The 14,494-nt window shown below is 37.1% G+C and overlaps 1 protein-coding gene across 1 annotated transcript in view; it reads right to left on the bottom strand.

Moving 5' to 3' along the window:
- Positions 1 to 2,002: 2,002 nt before the first annotated feature.
- The window catches only part of RAPGEF6 (Rap guanine nucleotide exchange factor 6), an 822,369-nt gene continuing 809,877 nt past the window's right edge, over positions 2,003 to 14,494 (bottom strand). Inside the window, 1 exon segment of the mRNA XM_069201702.1 lies at positions 2,003 to 14,377. Within this exon segment, the coding sequence (XP_069057803.1) occupies positions 14,352 to 14,377 (26 nt within the window). The 3' untranslated portion in view covers positions 2,003 to 14,351.

The raw sequence follows: 14,494 nt of genomic DNA, 5'->3' as shown, positions 1-14,494 counted from the left end.
CTAGTGCAACAAAGATCTTGGGTTTCGCGACCACTCCCTGGACCTTTCTTATTTTTGACCAGGATCTTTATCATTGCTGCGACACACATCGAGCTGTCAGGAGCTTGATGGATCACTTACTCAAGACTGTGTTTATGGCGCAGCAATCGGCGCAGGCACACAAGATGGGGGGTCCGTCACCGAAATCGACCGATGACAGGGGCTGCAGGGCTTGAACTCAGCCTTCTGAACCCCTATCACACCAGTAGGATAGAACCTCAGAAACCATTGACAAAATGTAAAAGGTTAGTCAAAAAGTGACTAGGGGTAGCTCTTCTCTGGATCAGCGCTGACTGGCGCAGAAAGAAAAGAACTGACGTCAGTGCACCTGGGAGGCACCTATATAGGCACCATGAACATCACTTCCGATGCGGATAACACTAAGCGGTGCGGAACGCCACCTACCAGCACACAGGGGTACTGCTCACAAAAAAAGTTCTAGATCCATTCTAACACCTGGGGATAATTCTAAGGTAGGAAATTATGACTTGCAGATAATGTGTTTAAAAACGATAGAAGGGGGCATTAAAGGAACACCCTGCCCCTCTAGCCTTTGTGGAGAAGGTCCCCCTGGGATAAAAGTAATATATATATATATATATATATATGTATATATATATATATATATATATATATATATATATATATATATATTTCCCCACGCTGCTAGGGGAATAATAATATGGTGGCAGCCATTTAAGAAAACCTGGGGTGGGCCAGGGCCCGGGGTTTACTGCTTATATTATTTTGGGAGAGGTTGTTTACACCCCTCTCTGAGCGGACTATGGCCCGAGGACCCCATCCCCTCGGGGCCCAAATAAGTTTAAAGGGGAGGAGGGTACGCCTTCTCAACAGCACATTGCACAGAGCATGAGTACGCTTCAACCGCAGGGAGCAGGAATACAGAATAGACACAGGTTGATCCTGTCAGGATCATACTGTAACAGAGGCAGTCCACAGGGGATGGTGGGTGGTTACTAAAACTGACGCTTTGTCCTTCCTGCACCCAGCTGGGTGATGGTGGGGTAGGGGACAGGGTGGTATGTCAAATTCAAAGTCATAGACAGATCTAGAAAGGCCCTATACCTGGATACATGTCTTACATATGTGGTAATCCTCACCAAAGCTGGTCTAATTTTCACTTGAAGGAGCAATAGCCACAGACTGCGGTAATTTGCTTAGGACCCTTAAACATTAACTTAAAAGGACATAGGGGTCCTATTGCATGGCATAAATAACAATACTAAAGTGACTTTCTACCCATGTTCCTGAAAACTGAAAGTCAATTTTTTTAGCTGGTCGATTTGGTGAATAAGTCTTCATAGGTTTTCTGTTGCACATTTAGGGGCCTCACTCCCCTCAATGTAGGTTTGTTAATCTATTTAATATTTTGAAAACACTGCTTTGCTATGATAAAAAGCACTATACATTTTTTTGAAAAAGCAGGGATGATTCAAGATTTTAAGAACTAATAAAGCAATGTCAAAATGTGCCCAATCCAAGGCTGAAACAATCTGAGGACAATATACTGTTGAATAATACCCTGAGAAGCCCTTTCCTTCACCCTCAAATAAGTATGAGCAAGTACCAAGTTATGTCTCTTTGGGCATCAAAAATAAAGTAGTTGTGAAATGGTATGCTGTGACTACATTTCAGCTAATGAAGAGATGGAAGAAGACATTACCAATATTACCTGCCATGTTGTAGATCATTTTGTTTCATCTTAATTTGAAAGGGTAATTCAACGGCTTGTGTCAGTAGGTGAGAAGCATGAAGCATAGTATATATTTGAGCACTGAAGAATAAATTTCCATTTTATATTCTCTAGTTTGCTCTTACACAAGGACATCTTGGTTTTATCTTAGTATTTATTCTAAAAAAAACTTTTAAGAACAATGTTATACCGGTGCATTATATTCAAAGAGTCACTACTGGAGCTAGTTTGAATCAAACAAACCCAATTACGAACTCTGGACAAATCAATGGAAGACACCTTAAGCACCAACAGTAACAGTGTATGACTGATATTACTCTACCACAGAAAAGCATTACAAGTGAAATATTTAATAATTATGTAGATTGTTTATTTGTCCCAACACATTGTAGATTGGAGAATAAACAAGACTCTTAAACATTCTTTTAACCAAAATATAACAAATATTTACAATCACTTGATAAAAATACAAAAAGCATACAGAGGCGTTGTCTTTCTAAAAGACATATGTATATCGAAAAATAGGAGACATGTTGCTTGTTAACACAATACCTTACAACCACTGACTTGTGCAGTACAATTGCTAGTTGAATATCATCACAACTGTGCCAGTTTTCAAATTAGCTCACATAGTTAGAATTTCATAAGAACAAGGTAAACTACATTCCAAAATTATGACAATTAGAGAAACAAACAATATGATGCACTATCAAAGCCAACCATGAACGTGTAGTTCAAGTACTTAAGCCTTTCATAAGAGAATATGTCCCTTTTTGGCTAACTGTGGTTTGTCAACAGTCATATTTACATATATACATATAAACAAAACACTTAGTGAAGATTAAAATGTGAATTTAACTGTATTTGCACCTTCTCCTTGCAAATCCTAGATGTGAAAGATGGTAACAAAGCAACATTTCTAATGTTTAGACTTGGCCATAATCAGGTTTTGCAGTCATACACTTTGATAAAGTATTTTTTATTAAAATGTATCACAGGCAAACACCATATATGTTAAAAACAATTAAACAACTGCAGATTATAATCCTAAAATGCTTACTTCATTTTCCGACAACACAAAATGTGCAGCGACATAAAAATGTCCCCAAAATATAGAGCTGACCACACTGTTGTACAGAACATCTACAATTTTAAACGAAGAAAAAGCAGATAACCTGTTTGTTCATGACAATATGTGGGGACCACACATCACTACTGGTACTTCCAATACAGCTACACTTTTTAACGTTTTGACTGCATGTAGCATTTTGGGCATTTAAAGATGCATAGGAATTTTGAAGAGACAAGGCTGGTGAAGCAAAAAAAAGACAACAGAAGTTCGACACAGAACGAGCAGTGTTAACACCTTACTTTCGTGACACTACTGAAAACTATAAAATAACAGTGGTATGCATTGGTAATGAAATTATAAATGGAGATATAAAATTACTTTTGCTGGGCAACATACTTTGGGAATGCTTTGAAGGCTCTAGGCCTTATAACCAAGTGCCTGTAATGTGGAATGTTTATAGGGGAGATCTGTGTATAATATCACTGTTTCTTGTTCTCCTCCTTGTTCATAAACTCTAAAACACCAAATCAAGCAGTACACACTGTGCTGCAACACTTTCAGTGAGATTAGACTGTCAGCAGCAGACATTCAGCAAATCTTTCGTGGGTTGTAATTTTGGCCAGTTGAAATCAGCTCATTGAGATCAAGACCAGTAAGACTCCTTAGCTTTGCTTTGAGTTTGCAATCTGTTTACAGACACTGACTGATTGTTTAACAATAGTCAAATACTGATATTGAATGGGAGAAAAACTAAGAATTCAGTAGGAACTTGACACTGGCAGGTCAAACTGTTAAAAAAAAATATATATATATATTATAAAAACAAATTACAGCGGAATAAGTTCTGAATTTTGATATAAAGGTCAGTCATCTGCTGTTCAATACATATAACACGGCCTAATTATTAAAGTACTAGAGAGTACAGTGGTTCATAGGCACAGTAACATGAAAACGTCTTATAGAGAACAGAGTGTTTAGTGTAAGTGATCATCCTAATCAATTACAAACCTGTTAAACTCTTGGAAATCTAAACAAAATATAAGAAAACATATTCAACTTTCCAAGCAGTAATAACAGCTCTTACAAATGTGTGTGGAATGTGTGACTAACTTCACTGAGGATTCAATAGGTTTTACTGGCAATGTGAACGAAAGCAATTGATCAAAAAAGCCAAAGAAAAATATTTTTAAAACCATGCAATGGCATAAAGGACTCAATGCTCTTGCTAATAAATAAAATGTAAACAACCTCTTCGTTGTATAGTTGAAAAATCAATTTCCTGAGAAAGTAAACAATACACTACACTTGATGCCTGTTGACATTTCACACTGTAATCTAATTTTATTCCTAGAGTGAATTACTTAATACAACTGTGTATTGAGCAGTTGTGGTATGTGAAGTCATGAACTTCCTCCTATAGGAAGTTCTTAGTCGTTTTTTAAGGAATTTTTTTTTTGTTCCCTAACCTGAACCATTAAGGGCGGTAAATAAAGTTGATAGTATCAATGGTGTACAGTCAATATTGACAAGCACTAAATCAGTACCTAAAGAAATATTTTCAGCTTTTCCTGAATGTGAATAGTAGGGGTAGTAAAGTGAAGCATTCTTTGTTGAGAGTACTGTGCATAAAAAAGGTTGAATGACAAGTATCTGAAGTATTACATTTTTTTGTTTTTTGTTTTAATGCTGACTTAGGACCTCCAACTAGATACTGTTTATGTGTAAGGTCAAGTGGGGTGCTTTAAGCAAGTTCCTCCATAAATGACAGAAAATACTTTAAATTTGAAGATCTTCACAATGACAGAGTGAAACATACCTCTGACTTGTTTGTCCTCTGTCCTGGGCAAGATCATGTTGAACGAGATATTGGCTGCAGAATAAAATATTATTCTCAGGTTTTCTTAGAACTCTGAGTATAGCACGGGCGGTTCCCAATTAAATTTGACATAAAGTGTCATAACCTTGAGGTCAAAAATCCAACAATAAATGACTGCACAGGGTATTTGAGGTATGTTGAATATCAGGAATAAGTCATGCAACACCACACAGGGATATCCAAGAGAAATCAGTAAAAATAAAAAAAATTAAAAATCAAAGTTTGGTTCATGGACTAGGCTCTGCAGTCAAACTAGAAGCCGCCAGGTCGTAATCATGGGTGATGGATGCATAAAGCTAAAAGTTGCAATAAAATTTTGTATGAAGGTTTTATTCAAATACTGATTGACTTGAGGTCTTGTTTTATAAACTTTAAAAACAATTCTTATAGGGTGGCCCTGCCCCCACAGCATGAAGCATGATGGAAAGTTTCACGTCATGCTTTATGAAGGGAAAAGCAACGAAATACAAGGTTACTTTTTTATTTACTGTGAATTCTACTTCCAACTCACATGGCAGCAATGGAATTTACCAATGATCTTTATGTCCCTAAAGGTAACTAAATGTTGTCTAAAAAAGGAATTCATCCCTTCCGAGTCAGGACAACACAAATTGCACTGGTAATTACGCCCCATTAATGTAGTCAGTTGATCCAAAAATAATCTACAGCAATGCAAGAGAGCAAAGTCAAACTGTAAGGGCACAATCATCAACTGGACTAACACAATAAGTCATTTTTGTTGAAGAAAATATCGGTAAACCAGGATTTCCTTAATTTTTTTTTTTTTTTTAAATCATTTTGGTAAAAGCTATGATGATTTTGCTGTGCATGGGCTAATGGTAAACTAACAGACTCGTTACAATCAAGAAAAATGTGTTGTCTACTGAACTCAAATGGTGGTGTGATGGGCAGGGGTTTCCCAATGTTTTGGTATTGCAATAGTAAAGCTAACACAAATGTTTTTTCTGTAGCCTAGTGCTGAATTTTCTGTATGCCCGCACTCCCCAATATTTTGACACAAACAGGACCTTGCAATGTTCTCTCACGGTCAAAGTACATTTGGCACATTCCTGCAACCTAACACATTTGCTACCTATTACCATTCTCTCATGTTATGTCGATATTCAATATATAGAATACACCACTTTTCAACTGACGCTGGGGATGCACGAGTTAGAAATTGTTAACTTGTGCCCACGACAGAACATAATATCTGAGTGTTTCTCTTTAGAAGTTCCAGTATTCTCTGGCTAACGTCAACATTCCTGTAACTTCACAACTCAACGTTTCTCTCAGCAAAGGAATAGGCCTTATGTGTAATACCTATGGGTACCACTAAAATTATGGATTAATATTCATACTGCACCCTCAGTGATGAGGTCCATGCAGTTAAGTGCACTGGATTGTAGGAAACAGGTTAAGATAAAATCCAATGGATTCTGCGAACTGGCGGCAGGAAGAAAAGCCATTTTCCACTGACGTCAAAGGGAAGATTACTTATGAATCCTCTGTTTCCTAAGAACACAATCCATTACCCATAACAATACATCACTTGCCTTTGGTTAATGTTAGTTGAGATGAACACTGTATTTTCTCTGAAACAATTTCATCCTGAGAAATATTCATAGACACTGGAAAGGGTTGCTGCGACACCACACACAGAGTGCAGATTAGATTAAAAATATCATGCTCCTATAACTGCATCGGCTCAGCACCACCAGGGTGGAAGTAATGGGGACTACAAGTACAGCCTTGAAAGTCCACGAAGAAATTAGGAATTACTGGGGGAATTGGTATTGAAAATTCCTCGGCAATTTATATAAACATGACATCTTTTAAAAGTATGCAGCACGGACTAAGTGGCTTCTCTTTACCTTTTAAATAAGGACACACCTAATGAATGCCGTTGCACCCTCTCCTACCAAGTAAATTGAGCAATATTGCCACTAGAGAGTTTCTCCTTTGGAGTGAGTAATCTGCAATGCGGGTAACTCTTAAAAATCAAAGTAAATTTGGAAACTGCTGGTCCCTTGTGGGAATCTCAGAATTGTAATAAGAATTAAACCTTCAGGTGATAATCATCTAGTATTGATATGCATTTACTCAGAAAAGTTTTAGAATCAAGTCTTTGTAATCATGTTGTGAGGAACTTGGAGATAACATGAACTGAATCTAAGGAGTTGTAGCATTTATTTTATAAGAAACTCAGAAATCACAAACAGTAAGCAAAAGGTTTCTACTTTTAGCATTTCTGTATCCTTGGTAAAGAGACTGAAAGCAAGTATCATAATATTTTAAGCTCATTCGCTCCTTTGAGCAGAATTAATAACCACCACCTTAAGTTCCTCAGCAGATGTGCAAGAAAGAATTCAACCTCAACTCAAAAAGTAGCACCAGATTATGGTCAAACTGACTAGGACAACAAGGAACCAGGGGGGCATATACTGAGCAACATTTCTCTGAAACTAACAAGGGAAGGGCATCCCAAAATATAAATCCTAATCTGGCAAACACTTGAAAGAGCAGCCCTATAACTTAACGGTTGAAGCATGAACCTGACTTTAGCCAAAGAAAGAGCATACTGCACATTGTGCATAAGAACAGGCCAAAAAATTTCCCCTGACACCATGGAGTTAACTTTAATCATGCGCAAAACAACCATCATCTAGCCTTCCGATTTGTGACATCCACTATGAAATATTATGCTCATCAATTCTCAGCCTTCCAAGAGTCATACTACTGAAGAATTCTCTATTCTGGATCCAATACCACCTCGTCACCTCATTACATGATCGGGAATAAAGGGCAAATTCTAAGTTTTCACAACTGCCCCTAATTGAGAGTAAGTATGGCTGAAAGCCAGATCTTGCAAGGCCTAGTTGAGGTCATCAAGACTTGGGAATTTTGCATTCCTTCATCCTCATATGAATTACATGTGTGAAGGGAATTAGGAGAATGCATATACCAAGCTGAAGAACTAATTAACCAACAGAGCATCCCCCAAGAGCAGGGAGACTCCGTTAAGAAAAACTGAAGATTGCTTATTTTGCACTGCTAGATAAAACTCCATTCATGCAATGTCACCTACAACTTCTTTAATTTGTATTCTTAACTGCTTGGTAAGCAGGTAAAACAATGCTATCACAAAGAATTGTCCAATAAAAGAGTCCCCTCCCCCAAGCATAGGCTGAGCAGCCCAACACTGATACAAATGTTCAAAAAATGTACTGCATTTGTGTTGTCTGAACTACGATGTCCTGTTTTTATCAGGCGGGTGGGGGGATATCAAAATGAAGCACAAACTTTGAACTCAAACAGATTTATGTGCGGGGTCAATTTTCAGTCTGACCAAAGTGTACTTACCAAAGTTCTTCTGTCTGTCGGCTCGCTCACCAGAAAGAAACAGAAACTATTTGCACCTAGCAATTGAGTATTTTTTTTATTTTATTTTTTAAAGTTTAGACAACGGACCACTGAATGGTCATTTAAGTTGCCCACATCCACAGCACGGGAAGTGGGAAAAGTAAAGGTGTTCAAAGTTGGAAGTGCTAAATTAAAAGTCTCATAACAATAGTTGGCTAAAGCTAAGCAACACTGTACTCTTAATGTAGCAGTCTCTCATTGCATGTGACAATAGCAGAACACAAACATATTGATACTCGCAAGTTGATTAAATTGGTCTCGCAGACATCAGAGAGAACTTCGAAAAACAAATGGAAACCCCGAGCCTATGCAGAAGAGACAGTGTTGTTTCAAGAAATGTCAAGAATTTTACTAAGAGACTACCGTTCACAGGCTGTTGAGCAATAAATGATTAAGCCTGGTATGCTTTGATGTAGCAGAAAATCAGCAACCACTGCTACTTCATTAATAAGCATACATGACGATAAAAATGGTTGAATGGTACTACCTTGAGTTTACTCCCTCATAATTGCATAACCACTGCAGTCTAAAACAGGGTGACTCTTTATTCTCCTTTTTATTGACCAGAATGTAACTAGATTCAAACCTTTATTCATGGCACTCTTTCCTTTGCATTTTTGGAGCTTCTGAAAAGGTTTTGAAAAGAAATTTGCATACTGAACTTAAGAACAGTATTATCAATCAGAGAGAATATTGTTTTCTTCAGTCAAAGAGGTTTATCACGTGTGTCAGGAGTGGTTATTGTCCAGGAAAGACTAGTAGGCAAATCTAGCATTGCTTTACCAATCATTTACTGCTGAAATAATTCTTATTTTAAATGTTTCAAACTGCATTAAAAATCTAAATAATTACTTTTGATTAGGGAACAACTGCCTCCGTGTCTCAGCCATGTAAATGGTCCTGAATAATTCTCTTCACGGTTTACAGTAATTCCAGCTAAGTGCTCAATTAGCATATCAGGCACATTCCAGAATATCCCAGGGATTAAAAACACATGACATTGCATGACCCAGGTACTGCCATTGACCCAATTATTTGACAACACACTGGCTAAGTTGTTTTGAATTATCTATCTGAAATGACTCCTAACCATCCTGAACATCTTGGTAATCAGTCAAGCTCAATAAGCATGTCACGTCTTGAACACATACTTTGCTCTAATGTGTACTACACTTAACCACAAGAAGGTAGCCAGAAAGCACAGCGAATAATGTAGACAGAACATATGGGGGGAAAATCTAACAAACATAACAAACATGAAAGTGCAATTCAAATACTATTTCAGAGGTTTCTATGAATAATTCCAATATTTGTTTTGAACATTCGTTAATATATTTCAACAGGACCTGACAAGCTACATAAAACACACACAGGGAAAAGTCTTGGTTGACTTGGGTCACAGGGCTGTAGAATTCTCAGCCGTGAAAGCAGCACTGAGAAGTGGAGAATAATTATATCATATACAGATACATGATTTGCTGCTTGGTAGTATGCCGCACACACAGAAATTTCAGAACATTTCATGTGTTTGAATTCAGAAGTGACTGTAAATATTATAGCTTTTAGGGAATTCGCAAAACTATACTGTAAAAATAATGATTTGACCATCATTATTAAAAATAGGCATTTGGGAAAGAAAATATATAACATTCCAGGGGACAGTCAGAGTTGGTCAATAAACTTGGGTCGTGCAATATGGGGCTGGCGTTAAAATGTTTGTCTAGACTACTTTGAGTTCTTAGTTTTACCCTCTCTCAGATACCGTATTTCAGCATTATAATTTGGAATGTTTAATAGTGATCTCAACAAGCTGTTAGCAGGCATACTGACAATGGGCAACATTGTTAGCACAAATAGCCAGTCTAAGTGCCAACAAGCTTAAAGTATCCATTTTATGACCCCTTTCACCCAATCTTTGTACTTACAATTCGGTGAAGCAGTGAAAAGCTGTAGCTGCACTGGAGAATGTTACTGGGTAGCCTAAAATAACATTAGTTCTAGATTTGCTTAGCAGTGTACATTAAATAGTTGGAATTAAAGAGGGAATCATCATATGGTGAAAAGTTGTTGCTCAGCATTATACAGGAGGATGTTTAAGTAAACCTGAGAACTTCAGTAATGCAACAGGTATCAGACGTTAAACTGTTAAATGGTGCCCATTAGAAGATATGGATTCACTGCATGATTGAGTGATTTCTAATATCTTACTTGGGGTGAGAACTGAAAGAACACCCAGTTTGGAATCAGAGCCCCTTGAAAACAAGAAATGGGATGTGACATTTCCAAGGCAGTTTCACACTAAAAAGAGGATCACCCAACCACCCACTAACATGAGCTAAGAGATTTAACACTTAATCTTGGCTGCAATAGGTGTTACAGCAAAAGGTGTTATGGTCACAACTATTTAACTGTGCTCAAATTTCACATATAATAACCATGGGAATGGGTGGCTAGCCATATTTAATAACTAAAAGCCTCTGCTAACATGTAAAATACTTACAAAAAAACACTGAAATCTGCCAAACCTTGGGAGCCCGGATGCCTAAGGCACAGTGCACACTCTACGTCCAGTACCAGGCAAACTCCAGATGGCACCCTGGTTATGAATCCAAATGGAGCAATGGTTATATATTCATAGTCTTCAAAGCATACAGAGAAAAACAATGTTTATGGAGTCCAAGCCAGAAAAATGAATTATTTCACAAGACTAATCTGTACAGGAATAGTATCATTTAGAGCACAATTTCAGTCTGGTAGCTGCATATGGATTCCAAAACCTGCAGATATTAAGATGCCAAAAGACTTTAGAAGAAAAAATACACTTTACAAGACAAATGAAAATTATTTGAAATAAGGTGTCCACCAGGAACATGCGTTTAGTGCAAGTAAAATAAATACCAGTTGTATGACCCTATAAGGATGATTCTAATGCATCTTATACACAACTACAGAACTGAGTATGAGGGTACCTTAAATACACTATGGTCCCCCTGTATCTAAGTGGGAATAACAGGTGTATGACCGTGACAGCAGACCCCACCCCTCCACTACAACCAACCTTTTACATTGTTTATAGGTTATGTTTAGGGATAGCAAGCTTTCTCTCCTTTGCCAAACTATAAATTGGCTTTGTTGAGTAGCTTACCATGTTTACCCATACCACTGCATGGCCCACAGAGTTTCCGTTTCCAATAGTCTGCTTGTATTCAGATCGGTTATCCACTATATCTCCGTAACATCGCCACTTTGCTTAAAACATAGCCATCACTTCTGCAAGGTGGATAAGTGCTTATCATTTGAACATTAAGTCTCCTTATTTGTACAGTTTAATGTAATATGGTCATTTTATGAGCTGCCCAATCATGAGCAGGAACATATCGGAAGCAGTAACAAACTGTGTTTTATAATTGAAGCATGTATAGATTGTGAACATGAACTTGATTTATGGCAGCGGTGTCTAATTTATGTCCAAGAGATTAATACTAGACTTTCAGTATACCAACTAAGTGAATGAGTTCCATTCAGATTAAATTATTCTATGTGGGTATCTCATATGTGGATATGGTGAAAATATGGCAAGGTTGACATCCATCAGGCCCTATTTCGGACCTGATTTAGGAGGCTGAAACCAATTCAACTGTATCACTTTCAACTCAGAATATTCCTTTATTTCATGGTTCTCCTGAAGTTCTCACACTCTGTGTGACCAAGCCATTTATTTGTGAATGTGAGTGTCTTGTGGTTTGAGGTTATCAACAAAGAATGAAGAAGCAGCACTCACAAAGATGCTAGAAGCAGTTTGTGAATGTATACAAGTTACATAAAAATAAATAAAAGAAAAATCATTTATTGTCTAAAATGTGCCGTAAAAAGCAATTGGTATTTGAAATGTTTGTTTACTCGAATTGCTGCATTTGCCCACTTTAAAAACCACTGGACGAAAAAGGTGCAGAAAAGCCTCTCAACTTTGCTCAGAAAAATAATCTGCAGGATGAATAATTTTTGGGAAGATATTCTGCTGCAGTATGCTCCAGTTTGATGCCTCGTGTGACAATTAAGAGATTAATTCTATGAACACAAGTTTAAAATCATGCAATATCAATATTAGAAAACACTGAAAATGTTATAGTAATACTAAAATGTGTGTTTACATACGCACATAAAAACTAAATTATTCTTAAATAGATGTACTGTGTCACTAAATTAGCCTTAGACACTCCGCCATTACTGTTTTTGTGAATTTCTAATTTCTACTAATATGAGAAATACATTAATTGAAGTCATGTAATTGAATGTTTGGGGGAAATGACATAGCTGAAAAAGACAGACAAGCCAATGAAACGGAATTCAAATTCAAATGTTTTACCTCCTATACTTTTATCGAGGTAGTATGTTGATGAGTGGTGCATCAACATTTCCCCTGGGAAATCTAACAAAATAAAAATGCACTTGCCAAGCAGCAATTCTTGCAGTGTTTTACACTGAAAGAAGACATTCTACAAATTTTACAATCAAGGACAACTTTAAATCTGATTGCACTGTGGTAGCTTATGGTTGGAAAATGATTTAGTCATGATTTAGAACAGAAAAGAATGAAGACAACACAAAATAATATTACAAGATGTGTTTTTACCAGAAAATAAATATGTAGTAATCTGTTTAAATTATACAAGCTCACAAATATTATAAATATTAACAAAGCATCCACTGGATTTAACATGATTCCATATTAATCATCCAGAAATCGACCATTCCAGTTTGTGCACATTAACAGATTTGAATCTGTTTCTGTTAGCGTAATTTCACATCTAGAAAGGTACAATGGAAGAAAAATCATGGAATCTGAGACGAGAAATGCAAACAACGCAAAGAAATTGAGACATTTTGGAGTACGACTGTGTATAAAAAAATACGACTTTCCTTCGAGCGTTACTTGTAAACTTTCATTTTAAATGAAATAACTTTACAAATGTTGCCACGACTTTCATGTCCAACTGTGACAGCCCAAAAAAGCCTTGCAATTGTTGTGCTAGGACAGAAAGACAAATACAGTAAGTATTTCCAGTTCAATCCACTAGAGCGTTACTCTGGTTGGCCAAGCAAATTTGAAGCGGGGAAGCTGTACACCACCTACATTTGTCCTACATTTAAAATATATTGTACTTTGTAGGTATCTTTAAACATGCAATGTGTACTGAAGGGCTAGATTTGCATCCGAGAATGAGTGAATAAATGTAGGCTACATCTCCTATCAATTAAAGCACTTCATTTCCTTTATAGCCACACTACACCATGGTACTTCAGGGTCCATCACTACTCATAAAACAGCCCTGCCAGCAAATATCTTACTCATAGCATCGTCTTCAGCTTTGTATCACGCTCAAAACATTCTTGCTCATTTCATTAACAGGTGGTTGTGTGGACTGACTCAAATTTAAATGACGTGGGATTTATGACATAATTACAAACCAAAAATTGGAATGATGCCCACTAAGGTCCTTTTTTTACGCTTCTAATAGCTGGAATTCATTTTGTCATGGCTCACGCCGCATTTTTAAGTGCTAATTTTCATCATGGGATCATATACATGACATATTCCAAAATGACATTACCACTACATGCTATGCCAGCACAAAATACTATATGCTAATATAAGCATTAGCCAACCAGAGTATGCAACACAAAAAACCTACATTAACAGGTCTTTAATAAATTACTACATCAGGATTGTGGTTTGTGCAGAAACCCGATTTTTCATATTGTACATAAAATAAACTGACATTTTAGAAATAGTTTAGAAAATACATGTATGGGAACATCTACTAAAGGGGCTGGATATAGGTTCAGACATTAAAAAGCTCCCAAGCTTCAAGTGGTTCTTGACAACTGGTGGTTTGCGGTCTCACGACACCAAGACTGGTCCCTTTAAGGACACTTGCTTTGATACAAATGTTCTAGTGGTCCTTGGATACTAGGTTCTGTACGCAAACCATTACAAGTAGATCCTTTTTTGTTGGCAATGGCAAACTTTGCAATTCGTTGCCAGTTAAAATCAAACGTTGAACTTGCCCAGCCCATTCTCATGTCCGCAAGAGCTGGTAAGAACACTTTTTGGAAATCAGTAGCAGCAAGCTGTCAGCACTAGCCAACAGTTAAACAACATTGGCCTTCCATCTCAGGTCCAAGTGATCTTGAATGGTGTTTATAGTGTAATACTTTGCCAACAGTTAAACTGCTGAAACTTGTTCATCTTCTGTAAAGCATAAGAAGAAAGACAAATGAGTGGGGTCAAATGCAAACAAATGCAATGCAACATGAATTCAAGTCTGTACCCCTTAGATGCCCTGCACACCAATGGGAAAACGCTAGG

The sequence above is a fragment of the Pleurodeles waltl genome, chromosome 7, assembly GCF_031143425.1.
Source record: "Pleurodeles waltl isolate 20211129_DDA chromosome 7, aPleWal1.hap1.20221129, whole genome shotgun sequence".
In the NCBI taxonomy this organism is placed as follows: Eukaryota; Metazoa; Chordata; class Amphibia; order Caudata; family Salamandridae; genus Pleurodeles; species Pleurodeles waltl.
This window is presented reverse-complemented; position numbering and strand designations above follow the sequence as displayed.